The 22,532-nt window shown below is 30.6% G+C and overlaps 1 protein-coding gene across 2 annotated transcripts; it reads right to left on the reverse strand.

The window, feature by feature from the left end:
* Positions 1 to 14,248: 14,248 nt before the first annotated feature.
* On the reverse strand, positions 14,249 to 16,316 carry LOC111367641. 2 transcript variants are annotated; one of them, XM_022988626.1, is made up of 3 exons: positions 16,195 to 16,316; positions 15,377 to 15,610; positions 14,249 to 14,432 (listed from the first exon to the last, which is right to left on the reverse strand). In XM_022988626.1, the coding sequence occupies exons 1-3, from the start codon at positions 16,210 to 16,212 to the stop codon at positions 14,385 to 14,387; spliced, it is 300 nt and encodes a 99-aa protein (XP_022844394.1). In that variant the 5' UTR covers positions 16,213 to 16,316; the 3' UTR covers positions 14,249 to 14,384. The 2 variants fall into 2 exon arrangements, with proteins under 2 accessions (XP_022844394.1, XP_022844395.1); XM_022988627.1 differs by having other exon boundaries at positions 15,377 to 15,607; positions 16,195 to 16,311.
* Between the last annotated feature and the right edge of the window lie 6,216 nt (positions 16,317 to 22,532).

Here is a 22,532-nt window from a genome sequence, read left to right on the forward strand (position 1 = left end):
CCGGTCGTTCTGATTCAACGGGGCAGTAGTTAGACATATTTTTACATAATTATTTAAAAGATTTTTTTTTTTAATTAAAAAGGATGAGGCCAATATCTTTTGTAATCTCGATCTCTTCAAACTCCCAATGATATGTTTTTAGGCCCCTCCAAAATTTGATATTAGTTTTATCCCATTTTACATTAGATTTTGAACCAAATTAAAAATTATATTTAATTATTATTCCAAAACTTATGCTCAACGAATAGTATTTAATCATTTTCTTCCTTTTTTAATTTTTAACAATTTATTTATTTGAAAAATTATTTCTTTATCTATTTTACAAATATATAAATTATTAAGTGAATAATTACGTTAAATTAACGAAAATGTTAAATTCATTAATGAACATAAAAAATATAATACAATTGATAGAAACACTACAAAAAATCTTAAATAATCATGTTTGTCATATTTAATTATTTTAATTAATTCATTAACTATTATTTTGTATCATTAAAATTTCTTTTAAATGTACATAATAATAATAATAATAATAATAATAATTTATTGGATTAAAAAAATATAACATAAATGACACAAATACTCTTAATCAATTTGTCTAGCAAATGAAAATAAAAGGTAAAATTCACTTAGCACTAGAAATGACAAATGAACTCGTCGGTTAAGGCAACTCGTGGATCGACCCCAAAAATGCTCGAGCACCAAGCCCAAATTTCGAGACTTGGCCGAGCCTAGGCCAACACATGTGGCTCATCGAGCTATCTGGGCTGACTCTTGTCACAAGTTCAATCCAACTCGTGACCAACCTTAATAATTTAAAATTAAATCAATAAAGTATAACTTATATCTAAATATACTTACATAGTTAATATTCACAATTATACTGCAATTATCTTATTTATAATTTATTATCATATTCATTAATATTTTTGTTATATTTTATTGATAAAAATTTTAAATTTTATTATATATATAGGGGTTAACATAATATTATTCGTTATCTTGTAGTGTTGAAACTTAGAAGACGTTTTCTATTCCAATATTTTTAGTTCTATAAGTGAATATTAGGATATTTATACTCTTGAAAATTGCACTCTAATTCACATATTCTCGTATCTATATGAATATTTTTTTATTGTATTTTAGTCCAGAAGAATTTATTTGACTTCTTTATATAAATATTTCTTGAATATAAAAAAAAAGTTTAATAAATTCTTGAACTGACTTGGCTCAACGAATCCCAAGCCAAAAGCCCGTGTCAAGCCTCCACATTTTGGCCGAGCCAAACGCTCGGCTCGACTCGGAGTAAAAAAACTCAAGCTTTTTTTGATCAAGTCGCGAGCTTCAGTTTGCAAGTCGGCTTAGTTCAGTTCATTAACACTCTTACTTTGCATTATTTTGCACCAAAACGATGTAAAGTTTGGTGCTACATTGGAGACATTTTGTATCAAAGTTTGGTGCATTTTTGGTATTTTAGTGTCTCATTTGGGGATGCCCTTAGCCCCGATATTCTTACCTATAGCCAACGTTCTAAAACATGTAATGCATAGCAATGTACTTCGATTGAGCATCAAGCGTTACAAATATATGTGTGTCTATGCGAAACATATACGCAATTATGTATTTTTTTTATTACTTTAAATGTTCTAAACAAATAAATAAATAAAAAATAATAATGCATTGCATTCTTTGAAATGTGAGTGTGTGTATATATATACACTTTAAATAAAAAATAATTTGCTTGAAATTTTAAATACTACAATTACTTAGAGGAGGAGGCTCGAGCTCAGCATGATAGTTTGCAATTCTATGAAAAGAATTGTTTTGATTTCACTAAAAGTTAAAACTATAAATTGATGTATATAATTCAGTGGTAATTACATGGAGATAGATTTTTAAAGATTCAATTTAATAAATAAGATTTTAAGTTTTACCTTTAATAATTCAGGTTATAATTAATTAATTAATATTTATTAAATAAGTATATTATTATTAATCAATAAAAAATTAATTATACATACACTTTCTCCCTCTTCTCCTTCTTTCATCACTCTTCACTCTCTATGAGTTTGTTTCGTTTAAATTTTAAGTCAATTAAAATCAATTTTTAACCGTTATTTCAATATTTCAGTCGTCATTTTTGAGTTCTTCTCTCACAGGTAAGATCCACTTTATCTATAATGATAAAAAAATCAATTATTAAAATCCCTATCAAATAAGCACTATATTTTATGCCACAATCTAAAGGAAACACAACAATCACCGACGATGGCACAAAGCAGCGACGATCGCGATGACAGTGACTAGTGAATGCATCCTAATTCTTCATGCAATAAAGAACCCTAATTTCAACAATGAATCGACGACGCTGCACGTGCTGGTGCTGATATGTAATTAATTTTATGGAGTGGTGGTGGTGTATCTATGAGAGGGTTTTGGTTTTTGGTGGTGGTGTCCCTGTTTATTTTGGTTGTTTCCAAGTTTACTTTTAGAACCAAAAATGTACAATAACCACTTTGCCGAATTCTGTTAACTTGGAATTTTGTAGGTGATGAAGGGTGGTGTTGGTGCAATTATAGGGCTTTCTATATATTCAAATGGAATTTAGAACAAAAAATGTACAGTTGTAGTGCTCTCTATACATTCACTTTTATATCAAAAATATAAACTTGGAAATGACTAATTTTGTTACTTTATGCCATCCCATCTATATAATTATTTCATATAGTGATGAAGTGGTGGTGGTTGTTTTGATTGTCGGAGATGGATTCTGTTGCATAAAATATTCCTACTAAATATTTTGATGTATAATTAATTTATTGTGCAAAAGGGTTTAGTTGTTGGTTGTGGTGGCGATAGTGGTGGTGATGGAGTGATGGTAATTTTTATTGGTTGTTGTTGGTGTTTCGCAAATGGTGGTGGTGGTGAGATTTTGGGATGGTTTTTATTTGTTGTCATTAGTATAGATAAGTTATTCGAATTGTTAAATGTTACTAGTCACATCACACGTTCATTTGCACAAGTAATTGGTCCTATGTCACAAGTCATAATTCAGTTGGCAAAATTCAATGTGCATTGTTACATGTCACATATCACAAGTCATTGTCCATATAGGCGCAGACACAGGGATGACCCCAACTTTGGGCTTTTTCTTCCTTTTTTTTTTCCTCTTTTCTTTTTCAAATTTTTATGTTTTTGTTTCAATTTTCGAAGTCATTATGAGACGTCAAATGAAATCGAAATATTGTATTCTTAATATCATTTTGAAGTGATCAAGACCTAATTTTCTAGTTGTTAATGGTGCTTAAAACGACCAATCGTAATAAATGTTACAGCTTATCAAGTAAGTCATCCAAACTAATATTTTCAGAATTTCAATAACATACTAACTTAAAAATTCTTCGACAATCATACACTAGCCAAATCCACAAACGCCTATGTCATCTTGAAGCTCATTTCGAGAACTATATCACAGATATACCTAATGGTCCAAACAAATATCGAAAATAGTTAAAAATGCGTCAAACGTGCTTCTTAAAAAGATAAGTATAACTCGTATTTTCTTTAACAAACTTTAATTATTATTATTTTTTGCGATACAAATTTTCAATATAATTTGCATCATTTTATTAAAAAAATTTACATGGGATATGACATCAAATTTTTTTGAAATTTTACATCCGAAAAAGTCATACCCATGTAAATTTTTGGAAGTAAAATTACATGGGTTATATTTTTTTGGATGTAAATTTTCAAATGAAAGATTCCAATTTTTTCTCTAGTTTGATTGTACCCTCTTAACTTCAAATGTCTGCATCCGTCCTTGTGTGCATAGCTCACAGATAGCTGATTTATGTTCACATGTTACACTTCACAGGTAACAAATTATATTGTATATGTCACAGATCAATATTAATTGATCACAAATCAAATGTCACATGTCTTTGTACACTAATAAAAGGTCACTGATTTAAGTTCACATATCACAGTACATATGTTACAGGTAACAAGTAATAATTCATAAGTTACACGTCATATTGCATGTGTAACAGATCAATGTCTATAGGTCACAAATTGAAGAGAACTGATTACAGGTCTTTGGATCAATATAACAATTCACATGTATCATTCATAGCATATAGGTCATAGATCCATATCAATAGATATATATCACAGAAAACTGGCCACAAACTATTGGATCAATATCACATGTAACAATGACTCTTTTCGATTTTCTTCGCTACTCATAGTTTATAGGCCAATAGATCTTTTCAGTATCACATTTTATAGGCTAATGGAGCTCTTCAATTTTCGTCCTAGCAAGTCACAATTGAATCTTCAATATCATTCCATAAATTCAAAAGTAGGAAGATACATCAACAATTCAATGTTAGCCACCACCAATTGTGACTTCAAAACCCTTCAAATCTAACTCGAAGCCCTTCGCTAACAGTACAATAAAGCAACTCTACAATGGTAGTCGTCACTTTCAAAAATTTTGATATACTATGACGATAGCTTCTAATTTGTGACCTTAGGCCATTTCCAATGCTTCCCAAAAACACCAAAATGCACCGAAAAATGGTGCAAAACAACTCCAATGCAACACCAACCATTGCACAATTTTGGTGCAAATGGTCAAAAGTCATTTTTACCATTTATTTTTATTTCCCAAATAAATTGATTAAGGGTATTTGTGTCATTTATACTATATATTTTTTAATACAATAAATTATTATTATTATTATTATTATTATTATTATTATTATTATTATTATTATTATTATCATCATCATCATCTACATTTAAAATAAAATTTAAATGTAAAAAATAATAATTAATGAATTAATTAAAATAAGAATACAAAAAAAATTAAAATATAACAAACACGATTATTTAAAATTAACACGACATATATTAAAAAATGACAAACATACATTAATCGATCATTAGTAGGAAAAACATACGAGTTTTGAGAATTAAATTGTAATGATATTTTGACTTCATAATATAACAATGTCCAAATTCGAAATGCATTGCACTATATTTTAAATGCATAATTTAATATTTTCATTTTTGTATTATTTTTACTAATTGTACTATGTTCTTTATATTTATTAATGAATTTAATCTTTTCTTTAATTTAACGTAATTATTTATTTAGTAATTTATTTATTTGTAAAATAAATAAATAAATAATATTTCAAATAAATAAATTATTAAGAATAAAATGAGAATAAAATGATTAAACACTGTTCATTTGGTGTAATAGTTGGAGATAAATTTTAGTTTGGTGCAAAATTTAGTGAAAATGGTGCAAAATTTGGTGCAGCGCTGGAGATTGCCTCAATAGTCAAATTATTCTTAAACAGCCAAATTTCGACTGTGGTGATCGAGAATATGATAGATCTCTCTAGCTTTTCTCTCTTTTTGATGATCAATTTGTATTTTAAAGAGTTCGATTCGAGATGGGAACTGAATCCTTAATTTTAGGAATCCCTAACTTCTGAAATATTAAACCTTTTTTCTTTATACTAAATGGAATATAGTTAAAACCTGATAAATGTATTGTTCTCTTTAATTCATGGGCGTCGATGATTTGAGCTCATTTGATATTTGTTAGGCTAAATTTGCATTTTTTTATTTAAACTATAAAAATGGGTTGGACTTTGCTAGGCTAATTTGATTACATTTTTTAACACAAATGCATGTGCATTTTTTTCTTTTAAGCGCATATGTACGGTCAATGGAATTGGTTGACCACATTATTACACACATACTTTACATATGCGTACATTTTAAAACACTGCCTATAGCTAAGTAACTTTGAACTGTGTCGTTAAAATCACCCATAAGACCTTATGGAGGACACTTCCGATCAATGGTCATGCCGCACTCTTGGACCATCTTTCTTAACCTTGTTAAAACTCTAATGGTTGGAGTCCAAATGCGACTCAACTAAATAGTTATAATCTTATTGTTTATTTGACAATATAGTGGTAGCATTGATGTCACACATATAATCATGAACATGCCTGGTGCAGCTTCTTTTCCAGAGTTTCAATAATAATTTGACCGTTATTTGGTCAGACAGGACCCACCTGTGAGAGAGTGGGTCAAACATTGCGGCTGCCAACGGTGGTATCTTCACTGCCAACGGTAACTTTTCTAATGAAAAGTTGTGCTAGACAGCGCCATATGTCATAAAATCTAGGCGGGGCTATGCATTCAAAATGAGGTCCACAATGTGTTAAATGGTGTTATAGATTATTAGTGATATTCAATATTAGTCTAGGTGATAATAAAGTTCACGTTCTACAATTGGTGTAGAATTGTATTTTTGTTATGATCACCAATTATAGGGTGCGGGATTTCATTGCCACATAAACTGGAGATGGATTAAAAGTCAATTTTTGTGGTTGGTGATTTATTAGCTATTTCTTCATACAAGCTTGAGGACCTCAATATTCTGGTCTTTTTCATGAAGAAAATATCAGTTAATATCGGTTTAGAATTACAATTTTATATTATATTGTCTAGTTATTTATTTTAATCTGTGTTTTAGAAGGGGGAAAAATTATGCATACTTGTCATGGGTACTTGGATCTTCAACATTTTCTATTATATTTGGGCATATTCATATCAATTTTCGGAGTATTCATTAAATTTAATAAGATGAATAATTTTACGCTTTAAGGTTATACAAGCAGGAAAATAAATATCTATAATATATTAAATATCACATCAAGTGAAAATCATTTTTTGAATGATTCTAACCATACTATAATTCAATCACCTCAAAAATACTTTCCTTTTCATTTTTCAATAAGATAAGTAACAAAAAATCTTGGTTATATATGAATTTCACGTTATTAATTCTCAAATAATTAACATTCATATTAATTTAAACTCAATGAATTTTGACTTAACGAATCTTGACCTACATGAATTTATTTTTATTCATGTATTAATAATTAATTTTTATGTACCAAATGTAGTACAAAATGTTTCTCATTTGTAGTATTTCATTATCACAAAAATTTTGATTCATAGAGGTTGAGTTTTGAGAGCACTACTTTCTTCTTTTACATTTATATCATAAATTTTGTTTTCTTCCATATTCTGTTTATGCCGCATTAGATCAAAATCAGGCCTACCATATAAAATATTACTTTTACAGCACTTATAAAATATTTTAAAATAACGTGCAATGCATGTTCAACTCTGACTTGTAAAGACAAAGTACGAAATAGACAGATCTTCACACACTTTTGACTTTTAATTTTAACTACGAATGTAAACGAGCTGAGTTGAGCCGGCTCGAGAGCCAAAGTTTATAGCTCGAGTGCAGTTCGACTGAGTCGAGCTAATTCTCGTCGAAAAAATGGGGCTAGCTCGAGTCTTTTCGAGCCGAGTTGAGCTACGCTTATTTTTTTCTTAAAATTTAATTTTTTTTAAAGTTGACTTTTGAAAGGCGACTACGGATGGTTGTCTTTGTAAAAAGGCTGTTTTTATGGCATAGAAGGTAAGGTTGCCATTTTACAAAGACAATTATACACGGGCCAGCTTGAGTGCGAGCAGACATTCGTTCCAACAAGCAGTGAGCCAAGTCGACTCGACATTTTCTGAGCCGAGCCATGGGTCACTTGAGCCAGTGAGACGGATCGATATTCCTAATTTTAACCAATTAAGAAAAAATTCATTTGTGATCACTAGACTTTCAGTGAACCTTAATTAAGTGATTAGAATTCAAACTATTTTTGTCGGGTTATTATTCTTCAATTAATTTTAATTTCACCCTTTGTTATATTGTATCATCAAGACCTATCATCTCAATTATTACTTTTACATGTATAGTTATAAAACCCTGCCCGCACTGATTGATCAGGCCGAAAAATCAGTGACCCAAGCTCTTGTCCGGGCCGAGGAGATTAATTTAATATGAATGCACTGGGCTCGATCAAAAATCGGCTTTGGCTGAAAAATCGCAAATTTTAATATAAAACCGTCAGCCCGATTTACTGGTTTTTCAAATTTGCCTTTTAAAATTTGTGGAAGTTACACAAAATGATATTTTAATTATTCAAAACTACTAAACCAGATGGGAAGTTTGACATTTCAAAAATCAGATTTTTTTATTAATTATTTAAATAAACTAATTACCAAAAAAAAACCCTAGCTACTACCCAGCAAAAGACGCAACCCCCCATCTTTTTCCTCTCCCTCGCTCATCTCTCTCTATCCCTCACTTTCTCTTTTCCGTCGTCGTCGTCGCTCAACAAGCTTTAGATCTGCACAATACCACGACTATATTGATCGACGATATTAGACAAATATTGTGGGTTGTGATTTGTGGTTCTTGATTAGGTGTCGACAAACCAATATTTGCGAAGCAAATCTACCATCTCACTCCGGCAACTCTTCACAGGTTTTTGTATGGTGGAGATTTTGTGGTGATGGCTGTGGTGTTTTGTATGGTGGCTGTGATGATGTTTGTGAGGTGGCGAATTTGGGTGGTGTTTATGTGGTGGCGATTTTGAGTGGTGTTTTGTGTGGTGGCGGCTTTATAGTGGTGGCCATGGTGGTAGATCTGGCAGTTGCAGTGTGGTGGTGGTATGTTGGTGTGCAGTGCCTCAGTGTCACTGTCTGTGCGGCGTTCGTCGTGATGGTGGTGGCGACGGGCGACTTCATTGGTGGTTGTTGGTTGTGGTGTGATACTTTGGAGTGGTGGGATAGGGCGTGGCCTAGTGGGTGCTATTGATGTTGTGGCGTGGCCTAGTGGGTGCTATTGGTGTTGTAGTGGTGGTGATGTCATCAATGGTGGTGGTGGGCAACGTCGCTAGTGGTGGTTAGCGATTGTTCAGTGTTTTGGAGTGGTGGAATGGGGTGTGAGTGTTTGTGACGATTTTATAGGTTGATTGAAAGTTGTGACCAATAAATTAATTAATTTATGATCAATGTGGTGATGGTTTTGGCGGTGACTGTGGTGGTGGTGGTGTTGGAGACATCGTTGAAGTGGTAGTCGTAAGTGTTGGTGGTGGTCACAGATTATTTGATTGATTGTGATCACTGAATTAGTTAATCTGTGACTAATAAACAATATGTAACCGATGAAAAAGATAAGTTGTGATCAAGAGATAATATGTGACCTAAAAAATTAATAATTTGTTGTTGTCTAATAAGTTGTAACCTATAATATTTGTGATATGTGTCCTATAAATTTTTTTATTATGATTGAAAAGTAATATGTGACTTATAAAATTTTTGATTTGTGACCAAGAAATAAGTTGTGACTAAAAATTAATCTATGACTAATTAATTTTTTGATTTATGATTGATTAACAAACTGTGACCTACAAGAATTGTGATCGTAAGATAATTTAAAACATAAAATTTATGATTTATGATCAAAAAATAATAAATGAGTAATTAAATTATTAATTTGTAACCAAATTGTATAGATATGTGATCTAAATATATTTAATCAATAAAATAATTAATTAATTAGATCATAAATAAATTTTAATAAAAATCTAATTTTTGAAGTTTGAATCTTGCTTTCTTGATTTTGAAATGTTGAAACTTAAACTCTTACTTATGAAATTTTCCCTTAAAATTTTGAAAATCCATGGATTTGAACCTTGACCATTGTAGTAGAGTAGTTTAACATTTTTTATGTGCAACAAGAATCATATATATTATATAGGTTTTCTAAAAGTGATTTTTATTAAAAAAAAACTTTAGTTCAACCGTTTACTTCATTTTGTAGACCTAAATAATTAGTGAAAAATAACTTTAAAAAATATATATAATTTTGCCTAAAAAATTTTATACTTTTAATTTTTTTATAGATTTTTATGCAGTGACCCACCAGTTCAACCGGTAACCTGAGATCCGGTACCTTGTCCGGGTCGAGTCTAGTAACCACGTTTACGACACTTATAAAAATTTTTAGATTTATATGTGGTGCACGTTCAACTCTAACTAGTAAAGACAATACAAAATAGACAGCTCTCCACACACTTTCGGCCTTATAATTAACCTATTTCTGAAAAAAATCATCTGCGATCATTGGACTTTCAGTGAAACCTTAATTAAGTCATTAAACCTCTAATTATTTCCGTTGAGGTATTATTCTTCAATTAATTTTAATTTTAATTTCACCCTATGTTACATTATATCATCAATTGTCCACCAAATTGACGAAAATTGTTTAGTTGTTAACATGATTTTCAAGTAATCTCTATGTTCCACCATATAACAATGATTAGTTGCTATCACGTGCGTTACGCAAATTTTGTATTTATCGTATTTTTATTAGTGTATGAATTTTAGTTTTTGAAGTAATATCTAAAAATATTTCCATAATTTGAGAAAATAATTGTAAATTATTTTTACAATTGCATAACAGTATATTATCTAGAAAAAATATACTTGTATATTTCATGCTTGAATAAGAAATATATAAACTATTTTGCTTGTATTCTTTGATAGTATTGATATGATTAAATTAAATCTGAATATTATATTTCTAAATTTTGTTTAATTCAATATTGTAAAATTGGGAAAAAAAAACCTCTACACAGTGCGGAGAGAGTTTAACCAAGTGCGGAATAAAAATAAAAAATAAAAAAAGGTGTGGAGAGAAAAATATCTCTCCGCACAGTGTGAAGAGAGTTGAACCATGTGCGGAGAGTTGACAAACTCCTTGCACAGTACGGAGTAAAAAATAAATAAATCTTTCCGCACAGTGCGAAAAAATGACAAACCAACTCTCCGCACGGTACAGAGAGTAAAAAAAAAACTCTTCGCACTGTGCGGAGATTTGGTCGGCATCATGGCAAAACTCTTCGCACAGTGCGGAGAGAAAAAAACTTTTTGCACAGTGCGTAAAGAGTTGAACCATGTGCGGAGTAACAAAAAAGTGCAGAGAGAAAAAATTCTCTTCGTACAGTGTGGAGAGAGTTGAACCATATGTTGAGAGTTGGCAAACTTTTCGTACAGTACGGAGTAAAAAAAACTCTACACACAGTGCGGAGAGATGACAAACCAGTTCTCCGCACAGTACAGAGAGAAAAAACTCTCCGCACAGTGCGAAGAGTTGTTTTCAAATTCCTTAATTACAAATTAAATTTCAAGATTGTAAATTTTTCGTATATATAACGAAACAGAGTTGAAAAACATGGCTCAAAATCAACTATGTCTTCTTTAAATTCCAGTCACTGCTTAATTTATGCAAATCATATTTATGGTATTGGAAATGAGCTTTCTTGTGATTCGTACAATTAAAAAATATGTGAGTTGTGCAAAGAAGAGGATATTGATAGTAACATGGCATTGCTTTCACAAATGGAGGCTCTACGGTACCACCCAAATTCAATATTTTACATTTGCTTGATAACAACTCTTGAATGTTAGAAGCGGATACAATTTTCAATTAAATTATATTTTTGGGTTGTAGGCCATAAATTAAAGTGTTAAATGTATTGCTCAAAAATTATTTGAGAAAATGCATCTTGGAACTTGCAAATAAAGTCCCGAGAGTTTTTGTTTTTTTCTTCACACTGTGCGGAGATATAGTTTGTCATCTCTCCGCACTTTGCAAAGTCTTTTTTTGTTCATGTGCAGAGATTTTTTTTGTCTTATGGAGTTTATATATATTAAAATTATTTTCTAATATTGTTGGTATGATGCATGTGTGAAAGAATATTTGTTAATCACCATAAATAAAATTTTATTACGCTAATAAAATTACAATAATTTTTTTTTACAAATAACATAAAAAAAATTATTTTTATCTTCAACAAAAAAATACATTTAAAAATTAATAATTTCATAACCACGTTTTTTTTAATTCTCGAAAATACAATATAAAAAAGGAAACAATATTGAATTACAACATTAAATACTTAAGAAATTCAATATTAAATAAATTTTATACATTTATAACAAATTATAAATCCATATATGCAGCTTACCGTATTTGCAAACAACTTACCGTATTTTCACCTTATCGTATTTACAGCTTAGCGTATTTGCAACTTACCGTATTTGCAACTTATTGTATTTTTATATACCGATTTTGCACTTACAAATATCAAGAATGCAGAGTACCGTACATTCACTTATCAAACCGAATTTCAAAAAATTTTCATATTTTTATTTTTTCAACATAAGTATAAAATAAATATTAAATATATATGAAGCACAAAATATAAATACATATGAATATGGTGCTCAATCTTCAATTTTCCAATATTGAATTACAAAAAATTTGGAAATATAATATTCATATTCAACTCAATCATATCAATACTGTCAAAGAATAAAAACAAAATAATATGTATAATCTCGTATATTTCTTATTCAAGTGTGAAATATATAAGTATGTTTTTTCTCAATGACACAATACTGTTATGCAATTGTAAAAATAATTTGCAATTATTTTCCTATATCATGGAATATTACTAGATATAGCTCGAAAAACTTTCCAAAAAATTAAAATGCATACACTAATAAAAATTCGATAAATGCAAAATTCGTGCAATGCGCGTGACAGTCACTATGCAGAATTTTTTTTTTAAACTTCGCACTGTACGGAGAGTTTGCCAACTCTCCGTACCGTGCGAATTTTTGTTTTTTTTACTCCACACTGTACGGAGAGTCCACACTTTGTGAGGACAGTTTTCGTACAGAATGCAATTTCTCCGCACTGTGCGTAAAGTTTTGCCATGGTGTTTGCCATCTCTCTGCACTGTGAAGAGATTTTTTGTTTTATTTTGCACTGTACGGAGAGAGTGCTAACTCTCCGCACTAAGTGGAGAGTTATTTTCTTCTTTTTTTTACTCCGCACATTGTTTGCTATCTCTCTGCACTGTGTAGAGAGTTTATTTTTATTTTTTTTTAAAGTTCATGTGTGAAGAGACTTTTTTTTTTTGCTCATGGAAGTTTATATTTACTAAAATTATTATTATTTTTTTAATGGTAGTGACATGATGTGTGGAAGAATATTTATTTGACATAATTATTTTTTTAATGTTAGTGGGATGATGTGTAGAAGAACATTTATTTGATATAAACGAAATGGAAAATAAAAAATAACATAATGCATAGTAAAATTAGATTCATTTACTATTGTATGAATGGTAGATCCTCATTCCCTTTTTTATTAAAAGTTAGATAAAATGAAAGTACTTGCTCATAAATTTTAAAGCTTGACTCGCCTATTAGTGGAGCAAGCTGAACAAACTCGTTGCCCTCACGGCACATCTCCAAGTGGTAAAAGGGGAGGGTGGAGAAATCCAGCTTTGCTTGAGGTTACTGCGTCAAGGGTTCGAATCCTGAAATATGGATTTGACTCTTGGGTAAGTGCAAGTGTACAAGCAGCCTTTCACCCTATACCCTTGGAGGCATAATCTGCGATTTACCTCCCTCACGATACTCCAAGGCAGGGGCGGTGGAGGACCCTTAAGGTTGAGGTTCAACCTTTAAGCTGAACAAACTCGTCAGCTGCTCTCCCCATAAAAAAAATGAAATAAAATAAAAAATAAACATTTTATTTTTACATTTTGAAATAAAAAAAATAAAATAAAATTTGAATTTCACATTCAAGCATTTGGTTGAACTTGATTTGATTGCACTTGCTCTCTACACGTGCCATCAAATTGGCTGCAAAAGCAGCCATCTAGGCTAGCCGCTAACGGACTTGCAAGAGCCCCCAAGATCCCGCCTAGCAAGCCAGCAAATGGCTTGAGCCTATTGCAATCACTTAACGAAACTTATAATGCCTTTCAGATTTGGGAGATGACACATGATAGAGTGGTGAAATTTGAGACAAAAGTGAAATTCAATGACCCAATTGAAACTAAATTAAAGTTAGTGATCCAATAGAGATAAATTAAAATTTAGTCACCCAACTTAAATGTTGCTAAAAGTTCAGTTCCTCAAATGACACATCCCAGCGTAGGACCAAAACTCCAATATTTAGTTTATGTTTGAGCCCATTTTTGGTAAAAATAAATTTACAATAGTGATTTTTGAAGAATATGTGGTTAAAAATAAGAAAAAGATTTACATTTACATCTAAAATTATATGACTTGTAAATGAATTTGAGGAAAAATGAATTTTTTGAAATAATAGGTTCAATTACGTCGTTAACGATCTTCTTCAACACAAAATGAGAGTAGAAGGATTAAACTTTCTGCACAAGGTAAGAAACACCTAGCAGGATTTAGCAAGGCAAGCAGAGCAGAAGGGTTAACTACATAAAATAAACAATCGGATCAATACAAACTTGTTCAAAACATAGAAAAAAACCAACATCATGTAGCATTGTCAAAATAGAAGTCATAACAAAATGCCCCAAATTGCTCCATAAACGTCAAGCCTTCACGCAGCAGTTGAAGTAGCTGAAGAAGCTCCTTCTCGACTGTCGGAGAATTAACATAAAATATAATTAGAACGATCGCCAATTAACGATTTACGAAGAGAGCAAAAGAAGCTGACATATTAGCTAGACATGCATCTTGGAAAAAATGTACGAATAAATCAGTTTCTTGAAAATTCAGGGTTACCCACTAAAGGGACTGCCGAATATAAAGCCAACATAAGTTGCAATTTTCATCTATTTTAGATGGCTCACAACAGTCATTGCATGTGCACCACCTGTATTTACTTTAATGTGGTCCGGTTGAAATAGGATTTTGGAGACTTAAAGACTTTCCTCGTTATTTCTGCAACAAGTTGCTCCCTTATCTGGTGGAATAATGCTATTTATAGTGAAGATTATCGATAGTCGACATACATGACATGTTATTTGATGCGTAAGACAATAAAAACTATGTATTAAATAACAACCTGACATATGTATACCACGTAATGTGACCGTCGATAGTTTTCACTACGAATAGCGTTACTATCTTTTGTTATGGCAATTTACTGTGGACCACATTCAATATCACCAGCTTATCTTATTAAGAGATCTGCCAAAGTCATTTATGAACCAAATAGACGACACGTTTCCTTCTCAGTCTATCCCTGAAGAGTACGTTATTCACACATATGATTGATTGACACGGTGAGAAAACACAGGGTCATAAATTTAGCCTAGTTAGCACTTCTTAGTGCATGATGTAGTCAGGCAAAATCATTTCCATTCTATATAAGAAACAAGAGAGCCCGTTGTGAAAGTTGCTGTACTGGTTTGTCGATTTATCCCAGTCCAAACTACCAGTGTCCACAAAAGTTACATATTTCAATACTGGAGTAGATGCTTACTGCGTAGCAATTATCTGAACTGAACTTAACATAAACATGAAGACGAGGTATAACCTATAGGAAGAAATTATTTTAAAGATGGTAGAGCAAGCGTACAGTTGGAGAGTGATTTTGATGGTAGTCGTGGTGGTGGTCATTTTTGTTTGTGTCTGAAACTCTAGCGGTCGATGAGATGAGCTCCTCCTCATTTCCAAGACTGGCTCTCGATGGATCCCTCTTGTTTTGCTTCCTCATTTCTCTGATTTTTGAGAAGTCCATGGAGTAGTCTGGCACTGCTCCCTTCTGGTCCCAGTCACCAAATTGTGGCACGGATAGCCTTGGTGCATTCTTCTAAATGACAAGGAAAAAGGTAGAAAGAATTAGCCATTTGTTTCAATTTTTGAGCAAGTCATCACATATACAGCAAACAATGTCGTGTTTAATAGTCAATCTTAATATTAAATTGAAGTGATTATCGTTTAATTGACTTTTCCGAAAGCTTATATTTCTGAATTTTTCAAACCAACCCAATCCTCTTCAGAAAGAAAGAATGGTGAAGCATCCATTTCTTTCACGCATTTTCAACATAGAGAAACCAAAAATGATAATAGCTTCTTCAACTCCTCCTTCCCTCCCTTATTAAGATAACGAGTCAAAGTACAGAATTTTTGACTGAATCACATAAACCTTTTCGTTTTCGGATTTCTTCAAGCAAATTTAGATTGCAAATAGAAATCTATATCCCAAGAATTTCAATCGAATTTCATTTAATCAGTGCCACACAAGAGGTGAAAGCAACAAATATGCAATTGTAAATCAAAGTAGAACTCAAGAAAATGATACGCCTAAACCATTCGTTTCTTGGAAACTGATAGACAAAGTAGAAATTGTGCCCGGAAGAGGGAATTCTGAACGACAGAAAGAGAGGTGTTTACCTCCTTGCGATCTTCCATTTGATATACAAAATCCTCAATTTCTTGAAAATAAGACCGTTTCGTAATAAATATATTATGGTATTTCTTGAAAAGCAAATTTGTGCGAGTAAAATTGAAATTTGAAGGAGGTAATTATAGCTGTTTTGCTGTGCCGTTGGTACGTTACACGTGTCACATAGAATCGGACATATAGAGAAGCAGCTTTCACACGTATAGGACTCGTATTATTGTACTATTAACTTGATGAAAAAAAATACAAAAATAAAAGTTTGAACTCCAACCTTGAGGGCCCCTATCGTCCCGCCCCTAGAGTTTTGTGAGGGAGATAAATCGCGGGATGTACCTCAGCAGGCCAGAGAACAAGAGTTGTTTGTACACTGCGCCTAAAATGAGTCAAATTTCATGTCTCAAGAATTGAATCTCCACATTGCGATTGCCTGTAAGGCGTGATGAATATTTATGAAATATGGCTAATACTTGCGTCCAAATACACAATTGCCACTGCTATTTCACACGATTTTCCAATACCTTCTTAAAATCTTAACGGTAACTGAATTCTATGGTGCTATATTTCAATTGCAATAAAAAAGTTTAATTTTTGTTTATTACAATAGTTGTATTTCAGCTTTTTTTTTTTTTTTTTTGGGTATTTTCGTTGTCAAATTTTTATTAATGAACACTTATTCTGCTTTATGATACATTTTTTTTTATTAAATATTCTATTAGCATAATTTGAGATGAGCAAATATTTTGTCAAAGTTGTGTGTTTGTTGTTTTCTTATTTATTTAAAAATATGAGCGAAAATAAGGGTCCGATTGATTTGCTTTTCAATTTTAAGTTTTAAGTTCATTTTCTATTTTCTATTTTTAAACTATGTTCTAAAACAACTAAAAACGTATATGATTTATTATTTTGAAAAATTGTTTATTATAACAGAAAATTAAAAGATATGTTTGATTTGAAATTTTGAAAAATTATTTTGTGATATTTTATTTCATTTAATTTGATTATTTAGTAAATCAGAAAATTTTTAAGATTATCAAGCAATATATATATTTTTAAAGGGACAATTAGCACAAAACATCTTTGCTTTTCAATGTTATTATGCAAAATATTTATATACGACGAATTTCATGTATTAAAATACAGAAATCGTTACAAATTGTATTTTGATAAAATACAAGTGATGTTGACCTTCTTGTAATTACAAGATTGTAAAAATCCTCTGATTAATAATATGAATATTTGAAGACGAGGGGCTACATGGCTTGAATCCTGATCATCGAGAATTTATTGAAAATTTGATTTGTTGAGACTTGACTTATTCGGTACTTGAACTTGAATTTGATTTCATTTGAAAAAGATTTTGATCTTCTTGGATTTGGCGTTAATCAATTTGATTTGAAGAAGATTTTGATCTTTTTTGTGTTCAGTAAGTTTAGGCTTGAGAGGATTTCTTATCTTCCTCTGGCCAGAGAATTTCTTCAGCACTTCGTGGTTATCTTATTTGCTTTCGCTTTTTCTTGCTTTTCATCCTTCTCTTTCTTATGGACCATTGGTCCTATTTGTAGGAGGAAATTTGTACTAATTTTGATAATCACTCAATTATATTTAATTACAAATGAATAATTGAGTAATTATGATTTTTTATTTATTTGTTTATTTATTTAAAAAGTAAAATGAGCCTTTGTGAACTTTAGTAGACTTTAATTTAATTGGGCTAATGATTTAAATTAACCTAATCCATTTTCTTTATTTTTTTTACTTTTTTATTTTTATATCTACAAATTCCCCCTCAAGATTTATTTATTTATTATGAAATAAATTAATTAATAAATCTAGATTTTCGAATTTCTTGATTTTTTAATTTTCTTATTTTTAATTTAGGATTTGATTTGAACTCAAACTTTCCGTTAGTAAATTAATACAGATGGAACATTTGAAAATAAAAATGTGAATTTGATAAAATTCTTATTCTTCAAATTTGATAATAAGAATCTTATTTGTCGAATTTTGATTATTTATTTATTTATTTTATAAATTCATAACAAATTTGATTTGAACAGACTTTTTATGTTTTAAGGTAAATTGGGCTTAAGTGAAGTCCAATATTTACCTATTTATATGCAAGAATTATGAAGTTTGAAAAAAAGTTTGTTAAATTTTGCGAATAAAGGTAAAGATTTTTTTTTAATATTTTTTTTCTTTGGAAACCAAAAAATTAAAATTGGTTTCCGCGGCCCAAAGCAAACGTGTTTGGTTTCTGCCAATGGCAGGACCCCAAACAAATTTGCTTTGGTTTCTGCCAGTTAGCAGAAAGCAGAAACCATTGGCAGAATCCGAAACCTTAGGTTTACCCTTTTTTATTTTCTATTTTCTTTTTCTATTTCTTTTTTTTTTTCTTTATATGGTTTCCGCTGCAGTAGCGATAACCAACAAACCAATTCACTAAGAGTGTATTTGATTGATATGGAAAATATCACCTAGAAAAGAAAATATTTTCCATCTTTTGTGAAAAATAAAAATTACCTCTACCCAAGAAAAATGTTTTTCTTAAAAACAAGGAAAATTAGGCATATTTTCAAAAGTTGAAAAATATTTTTCATGGAAAAAAATAGCAATCAAACACTTCAAGTAGAAATTTGGGTGAAAAATTGATATTTTTTATGGAAAATAGATGTAATCAAACACACTCTAATTGATTTCTGCACTGCCATGTGCAGAAACCAATTGTGGTTCCTCGGTTTCTCCTATAACTTTTTAGCAGAAACCGTTTTCATTTCATTTTTATTTATTTATTTTCGTTTTTTTCTTTTTTTTTTTTTTCTTTTTTTTGTTTCTAGTTCTTTTTTCTTTTGAATTGTCTTTTTATTTCGATCACTTCTTTTGTTGATTATTTTTATTGTTATTATTATTATTTTTTATTTTTGTATTTTTATTTTAATAAAGTTGAAACTAACATTTCTCATTTTTTTTATGCACGGAATCAATTTTTTTTTTTTTTTTGAGCAAATCAATAATTTTGAGGTTCGATATTTTCTTTATGTAGAGGTTAAATTTTTGTACCACAATTATTTTATGCGTTGAAAATTACAAACTTTTTTGCACACCTTGAGGACCAAAGGCTGTTAACCCTATTGAGCCCCTGTTTGAGTCACTTTAATCTAAGAATGAGAATGAAAAAATATAGCCGTTATAGGCTTCATATAAGAGATAGAAAATCAAATATGGTGACTTGATGTGATGGATAACGATCATATTTTTTTATTTTAATGAGCAAATAATGAGAAACAAATATGGGCTTAGCCTAGAAATTGTGCTGTTAACCTATTGAGCCCCTATTTGGCCCCCATTTTCTTCCAATTTTTCTCTCTTATTTTCAACCACACAATTTTTCATAAAATAATATTACACGTAAATCGAAAACTTTTCATTCTTTTTAATCACACATTTTTTAACAAAACACTATTCAAAACATTAAAATTTGAAAAAAACGAAAGCCAAACAGGGGCTAAAGCTTTTGAGCTCATTGGTCAAACTCTTGGGTAGTGCTATATGTACCAGGGCGTTGACACGCCTCTCACAACAAGGGGGCCGTGCATTTTTTATTCGGCGTAGGCTTCCCTTCTTGTGAGGGGCCTATAATTGAGCGTGTCGACGCCTTGAATACAAATAGCAAAATTCCAAACTCTTTAATTCTTTTCTTTTCAGCCCATGGTTGCCTTTTCGTTTACCTATATCACTTTAGTTCCTTTATTTATTTATTTTAATGTTTTTGCTCAGCCCTCCCTAAGTACCCATTTGACAGAATTTTTAAAAAATCAAAAGTTATTTTTAAAACTATGATGTTAACTTTGTACATATTAGAATAATTTTCAAAGTTTTTTGTGTGGTTCAAAAAACTTTTAAAGAAAACTAATCTAAAATAATTTTTTTTAGGAAATTAAAGTAGAAGCAAAAGCTTCTAAGCCTTCCATACGAGTCCTTACCAGTGACAAGTAAAATACTTTTAGATGCGTTGCCACAATTTTAATATCCACTTAACCTTAGAACTGAAGCAAGACGAAAACAAACACGACTAGGAATATATTTACTCAGTTTTGAAATTACCGGGGAATAATATTTGGAATAAACTAACCAATTTATGCTTAGGGCCTGTTTGGTAGAGATTTTGAGAATTGATTTTTTAACCGTTAGAAGAAAAGTGGGGTCCACATGTGAGAGAAGAAATAAAAAATTACGGCTTGAATAATAAAATAACGGTCAAAAAATCAATTTTTTGGGGCAAAAAATTCCTACCAAACGGGGCCTTAATCAATAGAAGATAATATTTTATTAGTGTAGATGGAATATTATTAAAAAAGATTAGATTTTATTTATAAGCCAGAAGAATACCAAAAATATTCCAAAGAATCTATTAAAGCCAAGGTCCGATGAGAAAGGCAAATCCTGGTCCTAACGGACTTGAAAGTTAGACGACCAAATCAAGATCAAAGGAAAAGCACCATTTTGTGACTAGACTGTTGAAATTGATTATATTTAATAGCTACTCCCTTTCCTAGACATAATTTAAATATCGAGTCATTTACGTTTCTTTCTTATTCCATTTTACGAAAATAATAGACTTCCCAAAAAAAAAATATAAATAAATAAATTCCGTAAAATTTAAAAATAATAATTAGACACGCCTTAATATACTGGTGGCAATCCCAAAATAGACTTCGTGAAATGGAATCTAATATACTATGTGAAAAATAGTTTGTGACATTCAAGTCAGTTCAGCGTATATTACTCCCAAAATATTATACATACACGTCCAAAAACGTTCTAATTATTTAATTTTAGTAGTTAAATCATTCCAAGAAAATTAATGAATTTATTTATTTAGATTATCTTTAATAAGCTTATTTATATTTAGACTAAATGATTTATTTTTCCCTAAATGTCTTCACTAGATTTTTAATTCAGAATTTATGTCTCAAGTGCTTTGTCAAAATGTTCTATTAAAAATTTATTTTGTTAGAGAAGAAGCATGAATTTTAGTCACTAAACGATTTTCAAATTGTATACATGACCAAATTCAGTTTCTTTTTGACAAATACATTATAGTTTGAACACTTAAGATAATAATATTGTCTTGTTATTACACCGATTAGAATATTTCTAGAACAATATTACATTTAATTTATTTGTCTATATTTTATGTGTATAAATTTCTCTACGCAATTTATCTATTTACATATGTATGAATTTCTTTAAGCAATCGTAATTCGTAACCCCTTATGAATTGTGACGTTGATAAGAAATGGTGTGGCGGTGCCACATCAACTACGAAGTCTACTTCATTGGTTTTCTCTAATAAAAGTTAAACAATCATGCTACACATCCAAACTCAAATTCAGATGGAATACGTATCAACGCATGATTGAACAGTTAGAAAATTATAAACAAAAATACCTAATCATTTTCTGATACATTAGTCTGTCTTTTCACTTTCTGTTTTTAAGCCTGATTAAGTGACTTTATTCAAAGTCAAACTTTATTGCAACACTCTACTATATGCATTTCTTTATTTTTTCCTCATGCATAGACTAAAAAGTTACATCTTTGAGATTTTTTAGAGAATTACTTGGGATTCGAATATCGAAATCATATTTATAAGCAAATCCTAAAGAAACGGATAAATCTTGGTTTGAGCTCCAACTAGAATGAATATTAGAAAACACGTTTACTGAAAGCTATAACATGGCTGCAATAAATATCCTTAGAAATAATATAGAAATAAAAGTAAGCCCCGTTTGTCTAATAATATGAATAAAAATTTAAATTAAAGTCACCAGTTAATTTTAACAATACTTTTAATTAAATTCGCAATTTTTCAATTACGCATTTCATTAATTTATGTTAAAATCTATTAAATATTTAATTTTTATTTAAACCAAACAGGGCTAAGTATTATCCATCACCCAGTGAAATAGATGATGCAAGGTGTTCAAAACGCCAGAATCTGCTACACCATTACCCTCACGATAAATATAAATACAGTGTTGCCCCCGAGGCATAGCCCAATGGTGCAAATGACAGGAGTATGGTTATCTCATGTTTTGCTGACAGTCGCAGTGTGTGAGTTAGATTCCCGAGGCATGAAATTAGACTCTTTGTAGGCGCAGTGTACATGCAACTTTTGTTCCCTGGCCTGTTGGGGCACATCTCGCCATTTACCTCCTTCACAAAGCTCTAGAGATAGGGCAGTGGGGGCCCCCAAAGTTGGGGTTCAACTTTTTTTTTTTTTTTTTTTTAATATAACTAAAGTGCCTTCCGACTGACGCATTTATCT

Source organism: Olea europaea, chromosome 18, assembly GCF_002742605.1.
Source record: "Olea europaea var. sylvestris chromosome 18, O_europaea_v1, whole genome shotgun sequence".
Lineage (NCBI taxonomy): Eukaryota > Viridiplantae > Streptophyta > Magnoliopsida > Lamiales > Oleaceae > Olea > Olea europaea.

Coding starts and splice junctions, on each gene's coding strand:
- LOC111367641 (XM_022988626.1), bottom strand. Junction 14,433..15,376: donor ATCAAAATCACTCTCCAACT/GTACGCTTGCTC, acceptor ATTCTCCGACAG/TCGAGAAGGAGCTTCTTCAG.